The following is a 22,529-nucleotide window of genomic DNA, read 5'->3' on the forward strand; positions in this document are numbered from 1 at the left end:
TACAGCAAACCTGGTTTCTCCTATCACTGCTTCCCAATGATTTAAAGTTCATATGCAACTTATGTAGTTAGTTTATTCAGCTTCTCTGCAGCCTATGATGTCACAGGTCTAAGTTTGTTAATAGATTATGGTAAGTTTATTAGTCTACTTGAAGGCTAACTAAAGAGCAAAGAGTTGGGTAATCTGTTTCTTTTAAACACAGGAAAAAATAACTAGAAAATTAAAACTTAATGTAACCTTTTTCCCAAGAGCTTATTAGAGTCCAGGCTTCTGATAGAGTAAAACTGGGCATCAAAAACATAGGCTGGAATTAATCAATACAGTAAGTACTTTGACCAAGACATTTTTTCTTCTATTAGATTCAGAAACTTTATGTATAAAAAGAAAGATTTTAGGTCTCCTGAAAAACACATGGGCTCCAACTCCCAGTTACTCTGTCAGTAGATCTTGCTCAATGGAGCTTTGTCAGTTTGAGTCAGCTGGAAATCCAACCCCAAAAGTCTCATAAAAGACCCTGCCAGTTAATTCCTCTTGGAGTCAATGAAAGTTTACATCAGCATTTAAACGCTTTTCTCCCCATCACCCTGTTGAGACCTTTAATATCTACCTCCCCCTTCCAAGCCTGTAATTCTTCCCAGGCTACATAAATCCTTTATTTTGGCATCTCCAGCCGAAACCTGACCCCAGTCAGCAACATTTCGCAACTCTTGGAAGATCAGTTCTTCCAACAAGGAGAAAGTCCAAGGGCTACAGAGACCTCCACCAGTCTCTGAAGTGCCAGAAGCACTGAAGTTCTTCCCCAAGACCAAACCAGGGCAGAAAGGATGTCCAGCTGATGTGCCAAGTTAGCCAACAGTCCCAGCACCTCTAATGACAGGGCACATAAAAATTAAGGTTCAAATACCTAACAGGGATCATGGACCCAGTACTTCAAATAAGTTGCATGGAAATTTTTGCAAATCTCACAGTAAGTAGAAACCACCTCTGATTAATATGCAGTAACCCCTCGCTTGCTTAAAACAAAGATTAATTACAGCCTAAGAGATCAAGTTATCAAATTCATCCCCAAATGCTTGAAGGTGATTTTAGTTACTATTTGCAAAATTAGGTAGTCTCAGCTTGAGATCTGCCGGTGCCTCCTAGTTCAGGATTAGTGGAACGGGTAGTAGTGCTCAGGTGACACGTGGAGATTAATTGTGGATTTATAGCCTATTCTTTGTGGGGAAAAGTTATTAACTCCACATATTTTTCAGAACTGAAATGTCCACAGCTTCAAAGGCTCATTTAAGTCCTTTCTATAACGTTACTCTTGTCTTTGGGACCCAGAAACCAAGAATCCAATACAAAACTCAGAATCTTAAAACTAAAGGAAAAAATCCTAACCTCTCCCCCCTTTAAATCTTTCCATAGTATCTTACAAATCCTTGGGTGGAATATGTTTAATCACTCAAAAGTAATACCAAAATTTTCAACCCCAACTAAATCCTGGTTCCATTAATCTACTAATTTAATACATAAATGTACTCAGCCATTCACGTATGTTAAACTGAAAATCAGTCTTCTACTACCGAAGAGTATTGCAAAATTACCCGAACAAGTACATTAATTCTTTAACAGATAAAAATTATCTATACACCATGTTTCTAGGAGATAACTGGCTACAGGCAATTTAACTTGATATCTGAAGAAGAAGGAAAAAAAAAAATCCAGCACGACTGACATGAAAAATTTTCCAATAATCTGAAATCCATCCATTCCACAAAAGAGAGAGTACAACTGTGATAATCACTGGAGCCTCCCAATATTTCTACCTTTAGAAAAATCTTAACTTTTAAAACTCAGTTGTAAAAAACAAATGAACTGCAACAGAAAACTCAGTGTCTGCAAGTCAACAGGTGTTCAGTAACAAAGTGGTCCACTAATACCAGTTTGGGATTGATTCAAGAACAAGTGTCCTACAACGAATAATCACATCATTCTTCTATGCTCAAGGAATGCACGGGCTTATGCAGATGAAGAAAAAAAAAAGAAGAATTTCTTTCACTTGTGATGAAACATGAGGAAACACACACAAAAAAATCTGACAAAATGATATAAAAATGTGATTGATATGAGATTAAGTTTGGAGTTTTTTTAATTAAGGAAAATTAGAGTATAATCAGTAGAAGCACGTTCAGCTGCTCATATATAAAAGGTTGGATGGTAACACTTAGGTTATGATAAGGGGCTTTTTAGTGCCACAGAGCATTTTTCAGGAGTATTAGAGCACCTGAAGTCTGAACAAGTTTGTTGGGAGACACTGATACCCACCAGACAACACCCAAAGGGAATAGTTAGAGTATTTTCCTAAGAGATAAGAAATTAGTCTCTTACACAGGTCAAGCAATGGAAAATCTTAGTAACAAAGACTACAAATCTCTCTGGTTTCACTTTCTTTTTCTCCCTCCTCGGTACAGCATCTTGAGACTATCAGGAGTACAAGAGATCTTTAATGAATCTCTCTTCAAAAAACCAAAGCCTAACAACTCCCTGGAAAAAAAGCTGGTGAGCACAAGGAATTTGTGCGTCTCTTCCTTGGTGCTGTCTTGCAAAGGCAGAAATAATGAAGAAAGGGTTTTAGTAAACAAGCAAGGAATTAGGTACCCTCAAAAGAATTAAATTCTATTTTCTGTTAAATAAATTATTGTTATGAGGGCAGGTGATGAAATGCCCAGCCCCAAGGCTGAGCACCCAGTGCTGTGAGTTTTATAGGACAGAGCTGTACATCTCTATAGCCGTGAAAATCTTATAGCCAAAGTAAATAAGACAGATATTAACAGGTCCATTTTACCTCTGGGAACTGGGGCACACAGAGATTAACTAACACTTCCAAACTAACACAGAAAACCTGGAAAAAGAATGAAATTATAACCTCATCTCTCAAGGACAGTGTAAGGCTGCCACTGCCCGGTTACCTTTCCTGTGTACAGGCAACTTCCTCCTTATATCGGTTCCACCAAGTGCAGAACTAGACAAAGCTTGAAATTTGAATGGGTGGTTTAGGAAAGATCTGGAGGAGTACATTAGGACTGCCACTGATTTAAGAGATGAAGATGATGAAATTGTAGATGAAAGTCAGCATCATTAAGTACTGTGTGCAGGAAAGGATGATTCTGCTTTTACCTGCATCCTGCAACATGTGCACCCATGTAATTGGATGTGAGTAATCACCAGTCAGGAACAAAATTCTTGGGTATAATAGGTGAATAAACAACACAACCTCCATCTCCTGTCACAAGGAGGGAACCTGAAGTCAGTGGCTCAAGGTCTTAGCAGGGAATCCACTCCAAACACTTTCCATGTGTCCCAAAACACATATGCAAGATAAATTTACGTGCAAAAGAGCCCTTCCAGTGCATTTCTTTGTTAGCAGCTGTAATTGGTGAGCCAAACCACAGAATTTCTTTGTTGTAAGATGTCTGGACTCAAAGTTAAAACTGTAAAGCCAGTCAGATCAATTCATGGAGGAAGCAACCATCAAGGAAAAGCCATAACTGCTGGCACAAGTCCCTGAACTGCAGATCACTGGTGGCTGGTAGAGTGTTACTACACCTCACTGTCACAGATGCTGGCTAGACAGCTGTGCTGCTGGTTCAGGTTCTAGGGGTTAGGGCAATTTAAATAATTAGGCAAAGGAATGTGGCAGCAGTAGTAAGTAAACCTTTTTGTGAGAGATCATTCACTTGAATTGGATGTTTAAATCCCCCATAAAGCACCTGGAAGATTTAACAACTCATGTCCAAATGAACAAGATGTAATGAGCTTGTACACAGGCTTGATATGAAAAGTGGATTGTTTTTAGCAAAACGGTGGAGAATAACCTCTTATTGAAAGGAGTGATAGTGAATTTTAATCAGGGGAAAATAAAGATGAAAGAATAAATCTGCACAGGCTTAGAGGAGGACTGCATGACTTTCTCAGCCATCAGCAATGGATGCAGGAATGTGTTACATCCTAATCTGCTGGCTTCTGTTTTCTTTACTTGCATCATCCCATAGATCATGCCTTTTTAAGAGAAAAAAAAAACAAACCTAACAAAAAACCAAAGAAAAGCTGCCCATATTGTCCTCTACAAAGTGCAATGGAAGCACAAATAAAAAAAACATGAAAAAAAATTTAAAAATTCATACTTCAATACAGCTGGCCCTAATTTTTCATCCCCGTATTATTCACTTGAATGATTGTAGAGTTACACATTCAAACTGAAAGCAGAAGAATCCACACTATGTTTTTCTGCTCATATTTAGCTTATCAGAGCTTGGCAACAGCCAGCATCCCGCTGGTGATTCTCATCTGTGTCATGACTTGGGACGTGTGTAACCCGCACTAACACTCCTTTCAATGACATCTCTGACACCATCTGCATTTTTGGATTAGTAAACTGGAAAACCATTTCTCAAATGTGTTTTTAGTTATTACAAGATACACCCTCCTTCCACGCTTTTTTTTTTTTTTAAACCAAGCATATTGTGGCAATTAGGAGGGAATTTGTATTCTCCACTGACATCTGAAATTCCATTTTCTGTATTTCATGGTGGCGATGGAGTCCAGCATTGTATCCCAGGGCCAAACTTTCGGGGCTTGTTTCCTTTTGTTTTTTGAGTACTGGCTGAAGAGAATATTGTCCAGGTCCTCAGCGTAAAGCTCAAGTGAAATATTTTCTTTTTTTCTTTTTAGTCCTTTTTCTGAGCGGTTATGTGTTGGGGGTCCATGCATGAACTGGTCTGTTCAGATACTGAATACAGAATGCCTTATCTTAAGCTTTGCTCAATTTATTGTTCTGTGCCCACGGCCAAATTTGAGCTGTTGTGCCTACTTTCCTCCCCCCTTTCCCAGTTTGAACATTTTGAAGCTATTTAACCCACCTCAATTCCCAGGCAATCACAGGGGTGGATGTAGGGATAGGACTATTTGCCCAAAACAGCTCATAATGCACACACCAACACAGCTGAAATTGCTCCTTCTGGGCTGATTTGCCAAGCATGAAAAACAATTTTTTTTTTTTCCTGAAAAGCCCAACCATTAACAGGCTGTTTGGATGGTGTGTGTGGTGGAAAAAGACATTTTGGAGAGAACATTTGAATTGGTACATCCGCCTGACACAATGACGTGTTGCAAACAAGATGTTCCCAACTCCACCAGCCAAGTTGGACGGGCCGGTTCAATAGGACTTGTGAAATTCCAGTCATCTGCATGCAGAGCAGACACTAAGGTTCCCTGCTTCCCAGTCTGGGGGCTGACCACTCCTCTGAGTAAAAACTCCTACTCTTTGCTTGGATTTCACCTTGAGGTTGCAAAGTCAAGTTAAAACTGACTTTTAATTTTTTTTCCTAGCTATGTGCCATAGAAAGGTCACATATTTCTTCAGACAGGAATGCAAAAGGGGCACAAGGTCTTCCCTGCATAGGTAACTTATGTGATTTATAGTGCTGACTTTAGCCTTGTTGGAGCCAAATTAAGGCAGAAAAGCAACAGAGGAGATGTGGCCTTGAGGAATTAATTTTTTTTCCTCCTTTTTGTGGCTGTCCTTGCCAGGCTACTGCTCTGCTTTTGCTGCTGTAGGGGCCCAGAGCACAGGATGCTCCAGAAACCATTGTCCCTGTCACATATAGGAACAAAACCACATCCCAGAAATTCTAAACAGGGATTAGAGATTTTCTGGAATCAAGGCAGCTGATTTCGGTCTCTCTTATGCTCTAGGAGGTCTTGATCCCAACTCCCATCTCATTTTAAAGATGGTAAAAAAAAAAATCCATGTGTTCACTTTCCAGTAACTTTGGTACTCAGACCACTCTGAATAAATCCAGTGAAAGAAAATGCACATTAAACTGTGTTTAGGGCTCTTGCACCCAGAGGAAGCGGAGACTTACCAGAAACTATTGCAGCTCTCACTGTCCTGCTCCAGACAGACACAACCAAAGAGGGAGGCCTGATGTAATATTATATATACACACATCATATTGGCATTTATTTAATACCTCTGCTAGCTCTCCCAGCTTAGCTGGGTGAAGTCCAGCAAAATCCCCTGTCATGCTCCAAAACCACCCCTCCCTCCTTTTAGGCTTCACCACCAGCCACAACCTTGTTTGTTGTTATATTGGACCTTTCCCTTCATTATTACCTTTATTCACAGGTCAAGGGATGTGCTCCCTGAGGGTTTGGGGAGCAGGGCAGAGGAGCCAGCGCTCAGCTGACATAGGGTTAACCAGCACCAAGGCTGCTCTGAGCCCCAGGAATTATTAAGTCCCAATGTAAATATTCCCACCTGCTGCCTCCACAGGATCTTCATCCCTCAGTCTTTTCCCAGCTAATCAGGCCTCAAACTGTGATGGAGTCACAGAATAAATTATGAGGGTGCAGAAAGTAAACAAAAATGAGGCTTTACCAGTATAGGACACTAGTTTAGAGCTAGTGGTGGCATTTGCTGCATCAATTCATTTGAGTCCGAAAAAATTGGTTTGTGACCTAAAAGAAACACACAGAAACATTCCTCTATTTCTTATAAATATTAGCTCCAGGATTCTTTGGGGACACACTAAAACCAGGAGCTTCAGAGGCGTCAAACAGGTTGGAAATTGGCCCACAGAAGAGGAACTAAAATTTATAAGAAAAGGTAGAAGTGGCATTGCAGTTTAATAAGTCACAAGCCGTAAGAGCTGTGTGATGACTTCTACCTCTTTTTTTTTTTTTTTTTTGTTCAGTGATCATTCTGCTCATATTACATATTGCCTTTTCCCACCTCTTAACCTTCTGCATCTTGCAGTGGAGCTGCACAATGTCACATCTGTGCAGAGCTGCTGTTCTAATCATACACAGAAACTACACAGAAATGTCCAGACTTAATCACATCTTTGACCGACTCTGTGTCCATACAGCTGCAATCTCCACATTCACACTCAAAGTTGGGAAACTTCAGGCATGCCGTAGGGAAGAAGTGCCAGGGAGATATTTCTTTTACAGGCATGTAAAAAACGGATTTTTAAAGAAAACAGGATTCTTCGAGAGGGCAACATTGTCTCCTCCTTAAATCTTCTTGACTTTCATGTCCTCTGTGTCATCTTTCAACTCAGCACAAACCTGGCATCACCTGATCTGTCTTGCAGAGCAATCAGAAATAGTCTCACAGAGCTAGATAAAACTTAAAGTAATTCCTAGAATAGCTCTTCTGGAGCACACACGCTGTAAGGCAACACAAATGGGACTCTGCAAAAGCACTCCAGTGGCATTCGTTGGTGGTGAGTCACAAAAGCCACCCTGGCTCTGGTCCAGTGCAGGGTGAGCACCCAGCCCAGATGCCCCTCCCAGCCCTGCTCTCCTCCATCCCTCACAGCCCTGCGTTTGAGCAAACATCCACACGGGATTTTGGAGTTAAATAGGAACTCATCATTCTGTGCTGACAGTCCCAAACGACTTGAAGAATAAAATAAAATAAACTTGCAATAAGCCTGCTGTGCCAAGTCTCATACCACCGGCAAGGAGAGAGAGTCTCAGTCCACAGACCTACACAGAGGCTCAGAAAATGGTCAGAGAATTTTAAACTCCTAAAATAGAAAGTTCAGTGAGGAAAAAAGCCTTAGTCATGTAAGTAGACTTTATATTTTGACTCTGAAATGTTGTTTTTCCTCTTTCAGTTCAGAACAAAATAAGTTCTTTAAAAAATTGTATCAAGAAGCTAAAGTATACTTTAAAATATTATTATTACATATATAGCATAATAATAGCACAATTCATAGCCCCCAGTCCCTGTAATTTGCTCAAAAAAATTATTAGGTGCAGCTTCATGTTTTGCAAAAAAGCTGAGGGGTATCTACACAACTTTATATTTAAGTGATTTTATAATTTTGCCATCTACACTCCCAGATGTTTCCAATGTCTTGGTGAAGTTTCTGCAAACCATCTGCAAACTTTTATATGTCTGGATTCTCAATAAGGCAAAACCAGGCACTGACAGCAGCATTAAACACAGACATTTAACACCGTGGATCTTCAATATCTGTAGCAAGAATTAATGGGGATATTTTTTTCCCCCCTTATAATTTTTTAGCAGTTCAAATTACTGTTTATCACTATGCAAATTAAAGAAACACAAACATTGGTGCTGAAGATAAAAAAGTTGCAGCTTTTAAGTGCCAAACACATGCCTTAAGAGAGGCAACAAAGTGTGGAAGTTTCAGCAACAACCTGAAACAAGCACTTTAGTCCCCCTTCCTTCCCCCAAGACTATTTTCCACTTCTTGATCAACTTTCATGCTGTTGGTTTTTGCTTCTCTGGAGTTTCCCATTCATTTCCATGCAGAGCACAGCAAGATAAGCAGAGAGTTAATGCTGCAGTTGCAACTGGTGTGAGCCTTTACTATTAGCTTGAATTTACAGAGCAGTCTCTCCTTAAAAAGAAATTTAAAAACAAAGAATTGCTCACTGCACTGTAACACTGAGAAGTATATTTAAAAATTCTCTCTCGGGTCTCTCTAAACATCTGTTCAAAGGTTTTGCTGTATCTTAAATGGGTCTAATTACCAGAAACTCCTTTCTTACTTAAGCCCAAGTCTCACATTTCGATTACAACTCAAGCTCCAGTTAATTTAGGGCTAAACCCAAAATGCCTGCACCAAACAGAAGAAAATATAGGCCTACCTTAAAACTTTCCAGCTCTTCAGAGGATCCAAGTCAGAGATTATAGACACCATTGTAGTAATAACAATAATAAAATACGTGTATTAAAAACAAAAAAAAAATAAAAAAGAAGAAAAACCACGGCAGGGAAGGCTAACCACAAAAGCAGCAAGTACTCTACTCAGTGTGGGAATGACAACAAACCCAGCACAGCTCTTCCTCCTTCTCAAGCTGATAAGCACTTGTCCCAGCTTCTCTCCACCCCCAAAATCAATCTTGTGCTATATTGCTTCACAGTCCCAGTTTCATTTCTTCACCACTACCTTTTAAAGCCCTTGTAATCTGCTCCAACTGATCAAATTTGACCTTTTTGTAGTCCACTTTATTCCAAGCACAGCCCTCAGTTAAATCTCTCTTTATTAACACCGTCCTTCTTGGCTTTCTTTTGGAACAAACACAGCTCAAGCTCGAAGCCTCCAGTCTTTGCCAGCAATCATTTACAGATTACTGCAAGCTGCAGTCTTCTCCTTTTGGGTATTTTCTTCTACCTCTGAGGTTTGTTTTTATATTATTTTCTGAGGGTTGTTGGTGGTCTCCCTTTCCCTGTTCTGTGCAGGTTGGAGTTTGACACTTTTAAAGGAGGGACTTTCTAATGCAACTCCTCTCCCACCCTTCCCTCCTCCCCTTGTCCCTCATCCCCATATGGAGAAACGGACACATGCATTAAAAACAGTTCACAACCTTTAGAATACAGAATAATTTTTTTCCCCCCCTCTGTTCTTTAAATCTATTAGAGCTGATAGACTTAAACACAGAAGCTGTGCCTGAAATACACTGATCTAAAGCAAGACTGCTATTACGGTGGAATAATAAAAAGTCTAATCATGCAAAGCCAGATGTAACCCTTTGGGTGTTTGAAAGGGGAGAAGGTGCCTCTATAGTTCCATTAAATAAATTTCTTTTTTTTGCTACTTAAAAAATAAATGATAAAGCATCTTTCTGATTACTATGGTGATTTGAAAAGTTGTGTAACTGCTGATAGTGTGTATTTGCTTAGGAAAATTGAGTTTATTGGCTTCTTTTGTGTTTCTGTAACACTTTTGACATTGATTTCCCTCTATTTAAATATTTCTCTTGCATTTGTTTCCCTTCTAAATCTTTTCCATTCATCCTGCAAATGACTGTACCTCTCCTTGAGCTCCACCAATTCATTAGGATTTCTGGAAATTCCCGAATTAAAATTCTTTGGGGGAAAAAGAAAAACAGTACCTTATGAAGTGTTCAGTCAGAACCGAACTACCCCAGTTGGCAGATACTTCCACTTTGGTATTTATATCACAGGCATATGCTCCTAGTTTCCCTCTGCCACCAGTTCTCTCTCTCTCACAAAAAAAACAAAAGTTAAGATCAGCCCTTGTTTGTTAAAAGCAGTAATAGGTGGTCACATAGAGATTTGGGAGACTGGTCATGTGGGACACGCTCACGGAAAGATCATAAAGAGTATTAGAAGACATAATAAAGTTTAAAATCTTCAACTGCCTCCTTCTTTGGTGAGATAAAAGTGAAGTTGTGCCTAAACCATTTCAGGCTCCCTGGTATGCTGTAGGCTGGGTTTGGGCAGCCTGAACCCCCCCCTTGCTGGCTTCACAAAGGCCCCACAGTCTTGCCCTGGCCAGAAGGTGACACTGAGGCTTCCCACCACCCAAAAAAAGAGAATGTGACCGTTTTGCCTGCCAGACAGCAGCCAGCTGATAGTGGTCAGAGAGAAGCAACCAGTTTTAAATTACCCAGACACAAAATGCCTTCTTTACTCAAAGGCCAGAGCATCACTGACCCCTCATTTAGGAGAAACACTGAGTCATCTCCTGCCTCCCTCCCTGCCTCAGCCAGGTGAAGCTCCTGGCTCAGCATGAGAGGCCCTATCAGTTGATCAGTTTATCAAGTCAGGCCTCAAGTTCAGACTTCAGAATTTTACATCCCCCCCCTAGGCAATGCTTCCAGCAGTTTTACTTTGTCTCAGAGGGGTGTATCGAGGACAAACACATCAGAGTCAGCTGATGGTGAGATTGCAGATGCAGATCTGGGGCAGGAAGGTGGAGGACAGCTGGGGGTTACAGATGTTCCACCTCCCTCTTAATACCAGTGGGGCACAGGGTGTTTCTCACCTGATACACACATGTCTCTGAGCAATTCTGCAGAGATAAGGCTTGTATCCTGCTCTGGAAACTTTGGGCCCTCTATTTATTTAAGTACAGGAGGTGGGCAAGATGTTTGTAATGGAAAATTAAATCCAGTTGTTTCTTTGTGGAACTGAGGAAACTTTCATGTTTTTTAGCATGGAAAGAAAATAAGAAGAGATTGGTCAGTGTTTCTTTTTTTCCTCCCAAAAGTTTGTAAACCACTGTTACAGATGTTAATCCCTCATTTGAGGCTGGGGAGGGCATCAGTGCTTGCAGCACACTGCCTTTTCTCTTTCCTCTCTACCCCATCGCCATTTGCTGGTTTTAGAGCTACATTCACCTATTTTCCCACATAAACTTCTCATTGAATATTTCATATTGTGCAAACATACTGATGACCAGGCACTAATTAAGAAAGGCTTCAAGCTTAGCCTGCAAGGAAAACAAAAATCAAAACACCCTGACCTCTCCTGTCACACTGACAAGCCAAGTTTGTGTCCTTGTCACATCCTGTCCCTCCACTGTTGCAGGTCAAGGTGAGAAAGAGGCAGATGCTCTGTCTTTATACCTCACTCTTTATATGCAAGATGCTCAGTGTCTCTTACTCTGTTCTTCCCAAAATTCCACAAACTATGTCTATTTCGAGAATTTAATCTCTAACAAGTACAACTTATACTTTCCATAGATACATTTTTCACTGTCTTCCCACAGAAAGTGCTCCATTATTTCCACCAACACAGCCGCATGAAAACTATCCTGTCGGAGTAAATATACTTATTCCTTTCCCTTTTGCACTTATTGTGTTTGTTAATATTTTTTCATCTTAAATTTTTGTGTCTGGAACGAAAGCCATGTCTCCATTTTGCAGGACCTTGCTGGCATTTTGTCAGCTTTTCCTACAACACTGAGGACAGCAACTATAAGCCTTCCAAAAATAAAACTACAAGATCAAGTTTAGCACAGAGGAACTTGCGACAGGCAATGGATTTTCCAAAACAGCCTCACGTGTTTCATACAGCATGTAGCTATAGTAGGAGAAAACAAATAAAACAGAAACAGAAACTCACTGTAAACTTTAAGTCTTGTGCTTGGATAGCAGACTCCAGCCCAGATTTTAGCTAAATGTTTTTTCTGTTAGGGCTGAGGACTTTATCTTCAAAACTTTTATTTTTATGCCTTAAGAGATTTCCTATGATCTTCAGCTTATTTGCCAGGAAACCGCCAGCACATCTGTGAAATATTACTTAAGAAAATTTATTACAGTTAGCCAGAAGCCAACAACTCCAAAAATTTTCTCTACCTGCTGAAATCCAGCCTATTCTGTAATTTGGGTCTTTCATGCCATAACACGTTCCCCCAGAGAGGACTTATCAGTTCTCAGTTAATATGATAAAGAAGTACAAGCTTTCCAAGATTTTGAGTCATGTTAAAGTAAATATATATATATACTTTTGAAAACAGCATTCCTGTATACACACATACACAAAAGGATCTCTAAGCAATGTCATCATCCTTAGTTTAGACAGCTGTGGAGTCAAAAAAGTTCCAGATCAGCTAGCTACGAACACTTGAAGGTCAAATACAGGACAAAGCATTTAAGAAAGCAAAAGCAGTTATGGCTACTGAGCATTAGAAAGATGATTTTATGTCATGAGATTTTTTTTTTTTCCTCCCAGCTCTTTCTTTAACAGAATCCTATTGGACCGAGAACTTCATGGTGTTGGGCAGGATAATAAACCAAGTATAGTAAGCAGTTTGGGTTTGTTATTTAATCTTCTTTCAAGGGTGTTTTCTCACTCAAAATATTTTGGGAGCCAAGGAAGGTCTGCCAGAGCACAACCTTTTAGTCAAGGTGCCCAGCAGCCTGGTTATCAGACAATAGAGAAATAAATAACCTCCTAGCATCTTCCCAATACATATTTTCCATTGCTCTTTCATACAAAGCAATATTAAGTTATTTGAAAGAAATCTTGGTCTTTTACCAGGAAAACCTTACTCTGCCTAGGGAGCCTGCTGTTAAACAAAAGCTGAGCTGTTAAAGAGTGGCCTCCAACTTCAGGGCTGCTGTTGGGGGCTGATAAAGGCTCTTCTCCAGACTGTCTCATGCTGTCCCTCCCCATCAGCCTTGCCATCCCCCCTGCCTCTCCTCCTAGTCCCTGATGCCTCGCCTTTTAAGCAATGGAGTGACTAATTGAAAATGCATTCCAGTGCTTTACAAGCAGCTTTTTCTTTCCTGCTGACCAGCCAAATGTTTTAGAGTTGGCAAGATGCTGCTTTAACTTGGGAACTTGAGCACTTGTTCATGGCCTGGATGTGTGAAAAAATTCTGGCTGAATTCAATAATTCTGATGAAAAAAAATAATTAAAATCTTACTCCTAGAACTGGTATAAGTGAGTCCAAGTATTATTATGAATATTTAAACCTAGTCCATTTTCTTTTTGTGAAATACATAATTTGGGAGACAAGAAATTTTAAGTCCCAAGTCTAAGAAATTCCCAAAGTCATGCACTGGTGCTTGTTCAGAACCAGAGGAAAAGCAGTCACAAACAGGCATAAATCCAGCTGATAATTACCCTTTGGGACCTGGGAACTGTAACCAAAACACCCTGGAGACAGCAGTCACTGATTCACGGCAGGTCAATGGCCAACTGGGCTGGGATTCAGCATGTCTTATCACACACTGTAACTTAGAAGTTGGCTTCATGCAGCAGCTGCAGAGATTGAAGGGTTTTGTTTCCTCGCTGATTGTACAAAGCCTGCACTTTAACAGTTAATCATTAATCTTAAATTGCATAAATGTGTCTCATACTTATCGACTTCTCACTTTTACAGTCTGCAGAGACAAACTTTCAAGAGATGGTATTTTTTTTTTAAATCCTGATTGTGTTTTTAATGGATTTTCAAGTACTTTCAGGTTTTGCTCATGACAACTGCTGCAATAAAAGGCCTCACGAACAAAGATGTGTTTTGTGTCTATTCACCTAGCAGAAAATCACTATTACGACATACTTCATTATGAGAGAAATGCTTTCCAGCCTCTCTGAAGAGACAGTCATCCCCAAACTCCCATCAGCCTAATTGTTTTTAAGGTGTTTGTAGTTCACTTTAAGCAGGATATGAGCCAAACATTTATGTCCTCTGCTGAATTTCTCTTTACTGGCCAGCGGGAAGGTTTCTTCGCTCTGCAGCGCTGGTGGAGTGAGAACACTTCTGTAGTCTGAGGCAGGGCTTGCCCTTCCTCATCCAACAGAAAGAATGAAAGAGAAGAAAAGCTCCTTGTATTTGCCAGACATGTTCAAAAAGAGCTCCTTGCACACCCCAATCTGCTTCTTTCATTCCATTTGGCAGAGTCAGGGGTCAGATTTGGTGGAGAGGAGAAAAGCAGCCGTTAACTGTTCCAGCACCACAGCAGACTGAGGAGCCAAAGCTGACACTGACTGTCTTTTCATTTCCATTCTTTTGGTGTCAGGTCATACAGTGAACACCAAGAGGTCATTATGAAGCCTTATGAAAAGGTTATTGTTCAGGCTGCCTTCATAACACAGCCCAGAAAATAAAAACTTTGGTAATGACCTTAATAAGCTCTTTGTTGTGAAGACCATGTTTTCACATGGACCACAGCTGCATTTGTACAGCCCCAATGCCATCTCATGCAGCATTGAAGAATAAATCTAAGAGTAATTAATTTATGCTAAATGCCCACTGTAAAATGTTTAGGAAACCATTTCCAAAGAGACAAAAGAAAATTAGTGGCTCCATATCCATATCTGTCTTTTAATAGGCTCTTCAAGTATTTGCCTCTGGTTTTCTATCCATCACAGAAGCTCAAGGAATAGGAATGATTATTGGTAAGAGACTAGGTGGAGATACTCAGTTAATTCCCCTAAATGTCTTTCTTCTTGACATTGAGAAAACTATTTTTTTATCTGTGCCCTACTTTCCCATCGGGGAGGGACAGACACCACCCTAGCAATCTACAGAGCAGAACACTAGGAACTTAATAGAAGACACAAAAATTGGCAGCTTTATAAAATTCCCTCCTTTCCAAGACTGTTTTAAGTATAAATCAACTGAAACACTGGTTCATCATTCAGTGTAAAAGAACATGATCTGTTGAGACAGATGGCTTCTACCACTTCAAAAATTAAAGAGTTGCTGTAGCAAAGTAAGGAACCCCTGAAGCTTTAAAAAAATCATCTATACCATACCCCTTAGAATGAAAATAATTTAAAATCTCCAAAGTCCTAGAGGGAAATAAGGGAAAAAGTTAGCAAAAGGGAATAATTATTCAATTAAGAAAATGGTGAAATAAATCTTCCATTTCTGATATTCATAATTATTAAAGTATATTCAGCACATGATTTTGAAGGTGTCAACCACAAACACCTATTTTATGCACTGAGCTTATATCTTTTAAACAGAGAGACACAAGGTCCCTTGTGACAGTGTGCTTTGCTATTGACCTAAGATGATGACATGCAAGTAGGGAAGGAGAAAATGCTTCAGATGCCAGAGCAATCTCATACATACATCCCAAAGGCATTGAGGAACACTCTTTTAGCCTGTGTATGCACCAGCACAGGCTGAGTTTACGCCTGATGCTGGTCAGGATTTAGGATTTGCTGTACTCACTGCAGATAAAACTGTTTCATTTTCCCTTCCTATTACAAAGGCTGGGAGAGCTGACAAAACAGGAAGGCAACATTTTTGCCATAACAGCTGGCAGGAGATTTTTATGGAGACAAAAACCAATTAAGTGTCCTGATTCTGGGCATGTAACTCCCCTGGAGCCTTTGTTTAGAAGCGCTTATCTGCTTGCATAGGCACAAGCATCTACAAATCCATGTACAGGTGTGTGTGTATCCAAAGGAAGTGCCACAGAGTGCACTGAAATGAGCTGTTGCTCTCCTGAGAAAAAACCCAACATGTTATTCCTGTGAAAACAGTACAGAAGAGAGTTTCATAACAGTATTACTTCATCAATAGAAGGCTGGAATTAAATTCAGTTCTAAAGGACAGCTTATCCATAAAAAATGTTCACTCTAAAGGTCCTAAATCAGGGAAAGTCAGAGAAAGCTGGTTTTTTTTTACATATGCATGGAATGCAGTTTACATTTATTATCTAAAGAAACTTCTTTAGTTTTTGGAAAAGCAGAGACACATTTTTTTCTCTTTCTGAGGACTACTAATTTTAAAAAAGACCATCACCTAAACATTCATTCATTCTCATGTTGACAATTGCATTACTTCCTACATCCGTTCATAAAACTTTTGTATCTTTCAAAGCATTAATAGCTATTACCCCAGATTAAATTATTTATGTACAACAGGTCATAGTCACACACATAATTTGTTTGCAGGAGATACTTTCTTTCCATTCAAAAATATTCAAAGTCTCACGCCACACTTTTCTCTCTTGCTGACCTCATTTACACAAGCCCAAGCACGTTAGTGATTTTTCTCCCAGACAAGGCCTAGGCTGTGATTCCAATAAAGACAAGCACAGGTCCCCATGTTGAAAATAAAACATTTTTATTGCTTTCTAAACCTCAGGCATAAACATTCATTGCTTCATCTGACAAAATCCAACCAATAAAGACTGCAAAAAGAGTGAGATTAATAGAAGCAGCTTTCTAGAACATTGCACTACCCTCTAGACACTGGAAGTCCTGAAAATTGCGCGTCTTAAAGTTTGGCCTGTAGAATAGCAAGGAAAATACCCTTCTTTCCTCTTTTGGGTGTTCAACCTAAGCAAATCCACACTTCTCTGGAAGCTGCAGGAGCTAATACAGGCTGGGTCCCCCCAGTCTGAATTGGATTCATTGCTAATAATTCATGGAGTGTCCTTGGGAAACATCCTTCATTTCACAATTGTCAGGCAAGAAGAGATCAGTAGATCATAAAGTCATAGAATGTCTTGGGTTGGAAGAGACCTTAAAGACCCCCCCCCCCCCCCCTCCTTGTTCCAACCCCCCCTGCCATGGGCAGGGAGCCTTCCACCAGAACAGGTTTCTCAGAGCCCCATCCAACCTGGCCTTGAGTATTTTCAGGGATGGGGCAGCAACAGCTTCTCTGGGCAACCTGTGCCAGGGCCTCACCACCCTTTATAGTAAAGAATTTCTTCCTAATATACAGTTTAAATCCACCTCTTTCAGATTCCTACCTTACATTTCACTGCTCCCCCATCTGACAGAAGTTTAGAGGACTGAATTACAAATTGTCTCTGTTGCTCAACAGCTGGGAAGGAGTTCAGTCTCTGCCTGAGGTAACCAGGAGGGGAAGATAGTGCTGCTTTTCATGGTGGGTTCTTCAGATAATTTATATTTCTATTTTAGTTTGTAGCTTGTCTGCAAATGAGAAGTTCCAGCTGCTGCTAATAATTCCTTACCCAGTAGTTTGAGAAAGCTATTTCCTCTTGCAGAAAAAGCTGTCTAGTCACTAACCAGGCTGCTTTTAGATATTTCCAAGCCTTTTTTTTTTTTTTTTTTTCTTTTTCTTTTAGTTACCATCTCCTTAAGAAGTAAGTAATCTTCTTTTCAGATTATAGATGCTACATCTAAAATTCATTTTCATTTCATGGTGCCAGTTGTGAGTTCAGGTTTCATGTTGACATTATTGATGTCACAATCTGGCACAACACTGGGCCTAACACTTCTCCCAAATCACAATCATCCAGCTGAGCCCCGTTTGGGATATTAATGAAACTGTTAACCTGTGCTCTGCTGGTCATGAATAGCCACAGTCTTCCCTAGACTGCCAATGGATGCAAAGTACAAAGCCTTGAGTGCCACTTTTCCATTGTAATGCCAGAAGGGAATGGAATTTTTAAAGGAACTCCTAGCTTACATTTGTTACATTCTCATTAGTTAAATATTTTTTTACCAAGTATTTTGTATCTTTTCTCATATTTCCCCTTTTGCTGGCAGACTGAGCAGCCTGTGCATATGTGGGGAAGTCCAGCTGCCTTTTTTGAACTGACATAACCTTAACCATGGCCACAGTAGGGCAAATAAAAATTCCTCTTCAGTGCAGATTAATCAAATCTACATATTTAAGATGATCCATTCCCAAGAGATGTTTCTAGATATCTAAACTTCTATGAATTTGAAACAAATTTCATTATTCTAAGGTGATATGAGCAAATAATTCTGCTATGTTTCAAATACAGAACCAAAATATTTGTCACCCAGGATCTAGATAAAAACCATTGCCCACCCCTGTCTTTCCTGCTGAGCTATTGAAAACTTTATCTCTGGATAGTAATGACCTATACCAAGAGTTCATATACAGAAGGAAGTATGAAACTACTTTAGAAGAAACTGTTTTAAAAGAGTACTCAGCCCAGCATGGAGAAGCAGTGTCATTTTTTATCCTCACCTGTACCTGCTGAATGTTTGCCAGCTCTTGCAGAAGAAAAAGCCTACTTCCCAGCTCCCACCTGGCCCCTCTCCCTCACCATCAGAGGTGATTTTAGTGAAACCACCTGAACTGATATTCCAAGCTCTTGTCTGAGCAAAATTGCCATGGGAAGCTGTCCTGACCTGGATGTCAGGACAGCTTTTGGACACCTGGAAAGGAAAAACAACACTTAAATATTAATATAGCACAGAATCTTTACTTTCTGCTATAAAATCTGGCACAAGACTGGAGGAATAGTAGCTGCAACTTTATCAGCCATCGAATTTGGCAGAAAGGAGAGCTTTACCAAGATCAGTGAAGTGTTTCAGATCATGATTTATTCTGGAGACCTGCTTGGAGGAGGAGGAAAGGGAAGGTGCTCTCCCCTCTGCAAGCACTGCATGCGTATTTATTGAGAGCTATCATCTAAAGCTGAGGGACTAAATTCGGTGTGTATGGACACTCTTTGAAAGACTGCCAAAGGCTTCCAAAATAGGAACATAAATTGAAGGTGCACAAAACTGCAATTGAATCTATCTCAAGCAAATACAATTAAGAAAATAACCTAGTGGATGAAAAATATATTGAACTTTTAGAAATCATGTCATTTTCAATAATACAAGAAAAGGGTTCCTAAAGGCAGGAATTCCCAAATTAAAGAGCGATAGAAGAAGCACTTTGAAGTAAATAGGCTATCCCAGAGCCAAAGACTGTTACTGCCTTACCAGCAACAATACCAGTATGTGGCAATAAATGTTCACAGTCCCCTGAGCTATAGCACTGCTGTTTGCTCCTGGCACACCTTCAGCTTCTCCCACTTGGTTGTAGCCCTGACAGCCACCCCCTGCTCTGCCTCTGGCTTCTCTATTACAACCTGATATATTTCATAAATTTTCATTTTCCCCTATTCCTCCTTTTTCCCCCTCATTTTCTCTTGCTGTATCTCTACCTATCTAAAATTGCTGTCCATATTACTGAGATGGCATGAGCTTTCAGCCAAAGGTATTCTCTTTCCTCACTGTGGAATTATGATAATCTAATAAACCATGAATAAAGAGCTGTCTATTTTCCAATCAGTTTCATTCAGAATTCTTCTCCTTTGGAAAATTATCTCTTTGAAAGCACCAGTATGTGAATGACTAGCAGGTATGTACTCAGTTTGCTGTACTGAATGTAACTGTGTCATGATCATTCATCCTTAGGCAACACTAACTTCCAGTCTAGGGACAAATTCATCTTTATCCAACATAATGAAGTCCAGGAGAGACGTTGTTTGCATCGAGCACAATATCATTTATGTTTGAAACTTAAAATCCCCAAACAAATCATCATCGATTATTTGCTACCAAGTGCATGGATATGGTAGCCTTGAGTCAGAAAATGAAATTATTGAATCCTAGAATGAGCTGGGCTGGAAGGGACCTTAAAGACCAACCCTGCCACCCTGGACAGGGACACCTTTCACCAGATTGCTCAGTCTCCTCTCCCACCTGCCTTGAACATTTCCAAGGATGGGGCTATCTCCCATCACACCTCGATTCTCCTCCATGTATTACTGACTGGTGCTTATGGAATAACACATCCTGGGGATTTGTTATCTTGCTTGAAATAGTTGAGTGGAGTGTGCTGGTTTTGGCCCAAACCAGCACAGGGGAGACACCTTTGCATCACCACGTCATATCCCTGAAGGATGTGCACTCTCCGTCCTGCCACTGCAGATGCAGGCTGTGGGTTTAGTGCTTTTCTGACCATCCATGGTCTTATCGACCTGCACAGATCTTCACAGCACCCAGCCTCTGGGCACTTCCTATTCCACTCATTAATTCCACAAATGAGCTCCATTTCAAGTGCTTTTATTATGGCAAGTATATTTTATATTTTACAGAGACCCATTTTTCAGATTACTCTTTTTGAGCAACCTGGTGCGACCTCATGGCTGTCCCAACTTTGACTAGAGACCTTCTGAGGTCCCTTCCAAACCCAGTTATGCTATGGTCCAAAAATTTTCTCCAGTACTTTTATTTTTTTTTCCCACTCCAACCTTTTTAGACTGTTATGGGTAGAGATACTAAAACTGTTTATTCAAACCAGCAATCTTTCAGCGAGATAACTGCACCAGATTTTTTTAGTATAAATTCCCAGTTCCTTTGATTTTAATTCATGGTACAGAAAGGAATTAACTCATGTAAGCTATAAGAAAATGTATGTCATTGATGAACAGGTAAAATTTTGAGTTTGAACTGCCTGGACCTTTACATATCCTACTAAAATATCTAGTCTAAAATCCTCTTGGCTGTTCCAGCTATGATTTGACTGAAACATGAGCACTGTGTGTATGGTCTACCAGCTGAGGGTCAGGCTGTCAGTGGGGAATGGGGGGAGACTGATCTCCAATACATCTCAGCCAGGTTATGTCTTTCACAAACCTGTACATTGGGCCTTGTCCCAACATTCCTCAGTCACTGAAATGTCTGCTGTGCTGTGACTGTAGCCTGCCAGAGCCATCCTGATGTGTCTTGCCTGTCACTCTCCAGCTTGCCACACTACTGAGATAATAGGGGGGATGACATCTGCTCCCCTGCATCCTTCTGGGGCTCAGGGAACAAGATGTGGTGATGAGATTATTTAAAAAAGGGAAGAAAAAAGGACAACAATGGTGTAAGGCACATGTTGGGATCTTTTGAGGATTGTGCAGCAGCTGAGGCCCAGGGATCTGGGGGATGAGTCATTTCAGGCAGACACAAACTTTCCTCACCACTTCCCCACCTTACATGAAAGGAAAGGCGGCCGGAGCCAGACCATCTGGACAACTCTGTGGGAGCAGAGCCTGCAGAGAGGATTGGGCCGCCTGCGATGCTGAGCTGGAAACAAAGCAAAACATCTTGCTCTGCAGACCTTCCTGAGCTCACTCATCAGCAGCCGTCAGCTGACTTTATATCAACGAGCACTTGCAGCAATTAACCCTTATTATCACTCTCCAAATGGGAAAGAAGGTTAAACCAAAGAAGAACAAAATATTACAAGAAGGGTGACATGAAATTAAATCTGTGATAGTGTTTCAGAGCCACTGCCATTGAAGCCAAGAGAAATTCGCCACAGAACACACAGCATAGGTTGGAAAGTGCTGTAAGGATTTATAGTGTCCTACTGTTGTCACAGTACTATACTATATTCACAAAGGGTTTAGAAGTTAAATGTGAAATGGAAATTCATAGGAGAGGTGACTAAACAAGCAGGATAATATGTCACCAGAAAAAGTAGATGTGCAGAGCTTGTCAATTTGTATGAAAATCCCAAGACATCTTCTTCATTGATCAGACTTCTATTGCTACACAAATCTTCTGTGCAGATTACTGTGAAGTAGTCAAAATTAACATTTGTTCCTTTACTATTAGACTACAAAATTTCAGCTTTCACAGCTTCCCCAGTTATCATTTTAAATTAGCCTCATTACCCAATCTAAATATTTCTTTTTCCTAGGATGATTTCACCATTTTTTTTCAGTTTTGAATTACCCAGCAGTAAAATATACAATGGAGACAAACTGGCAGATTTTGTTTAGAGTTATGCTATTTATTCAGGAAAGTGTGAAACTATATCATACTATACACAGCCTAAAAAGAAAAAAATGGCTTAAAATTTCTGTAAATGTTACCAAATATTTTACCACACCTGTTTCCGCATGAAACATGTTCTCTCACACACCCCAATATTTATTGCCTATGAAAGCTGTTAAGGAAAGATTTATTCTAATTGAAACTAGACAGTGGTTAAGATAAAAATTGTTGGCTAAAACTACAAACTACTCTGTTTCTAAAAGGAAAAAGGACTTTTCCACAGAGCTAATAAATTACAGAATTTCTAATGTAAAATTCCTGTACTCAGTTATTTCAGGCAGCTGTATGTAAGTAATGTTGTAAGACGTTGGTTTCATCAAAATCATGATGTGTACTTGATGAGACCAGGTCTGTTAATTTTAACTTTTTGACATTCAGGCTTTATAAATTATATCTGTATAATTTTGGGAAATTGCAATGGAATATGACAATCCTCACAATTTCCCTCTCCTGGATTGCTGCAGAAAGTGGCTGTGTCCACCCATACACATCCAAGTAGATTTGGAATCTCTTAAGTTAAAAAATTAGTGGTGGGAAAATTGCTATATAAATAAAAAAGTATTTTAATTACCTCTGGAATGATCAGTACGAAAAGGGTTTTAAGGTACTAGAAAGCTTTGGAGTTTTAAAACAAAGAGAACACAAGGGTCAGAAAAATATTAGAAATAATATTTAGTTTTA

The 22,529-nt window shown here is 39.9% G+C and overlaps 1 protein-coding gene across 3 annotated transcripts in view; it reads right to left on the bottom strand.

Moving 5' to 3' along the window:
- Window positions 1–22,529, bottom strand: part of CELF2 (CUGBP Elav-like family member 2) — a 550,002-nt gene that overhangs the window by 371,317 nt on the left and 156,156 nt on the right. Inside the window, exon 1 of one of the 3 annotated variants that reach the window (XM_032105237.1) lies at window positions 8,674–9,191. The exons of 1 other annotated variant lie outside the window; for it this stretch is intronic. In XM_032105237.1, the coding sequence (XP_031961128.1) occupies window positions 8,674–8,726 (53 nt within the window). In that variant the 5' untranslated portion in view covers window positions 8,727–9,191. Of the gene's footprint in view, window positions 1–8,673; window positions 9,192–22,529 lie in introns of those variants that run through there. One more of the 3 variants, XM_032105239.1, reaches the window with a different exon arrangement.

Source organism: Corvus moneduloides, chromosome 4, assembly GCF_009650955.1.
Source record: "Corvus moneduloides isolate bCorMon1 chromosome 4, bCorMon1.pri, whole genome shotgun sequence".
NCBI lineage: Eukaryota > Metazoa > Chordata > Aves > Passeriformes > Corvidae > Corvus > Corvus moneduloides.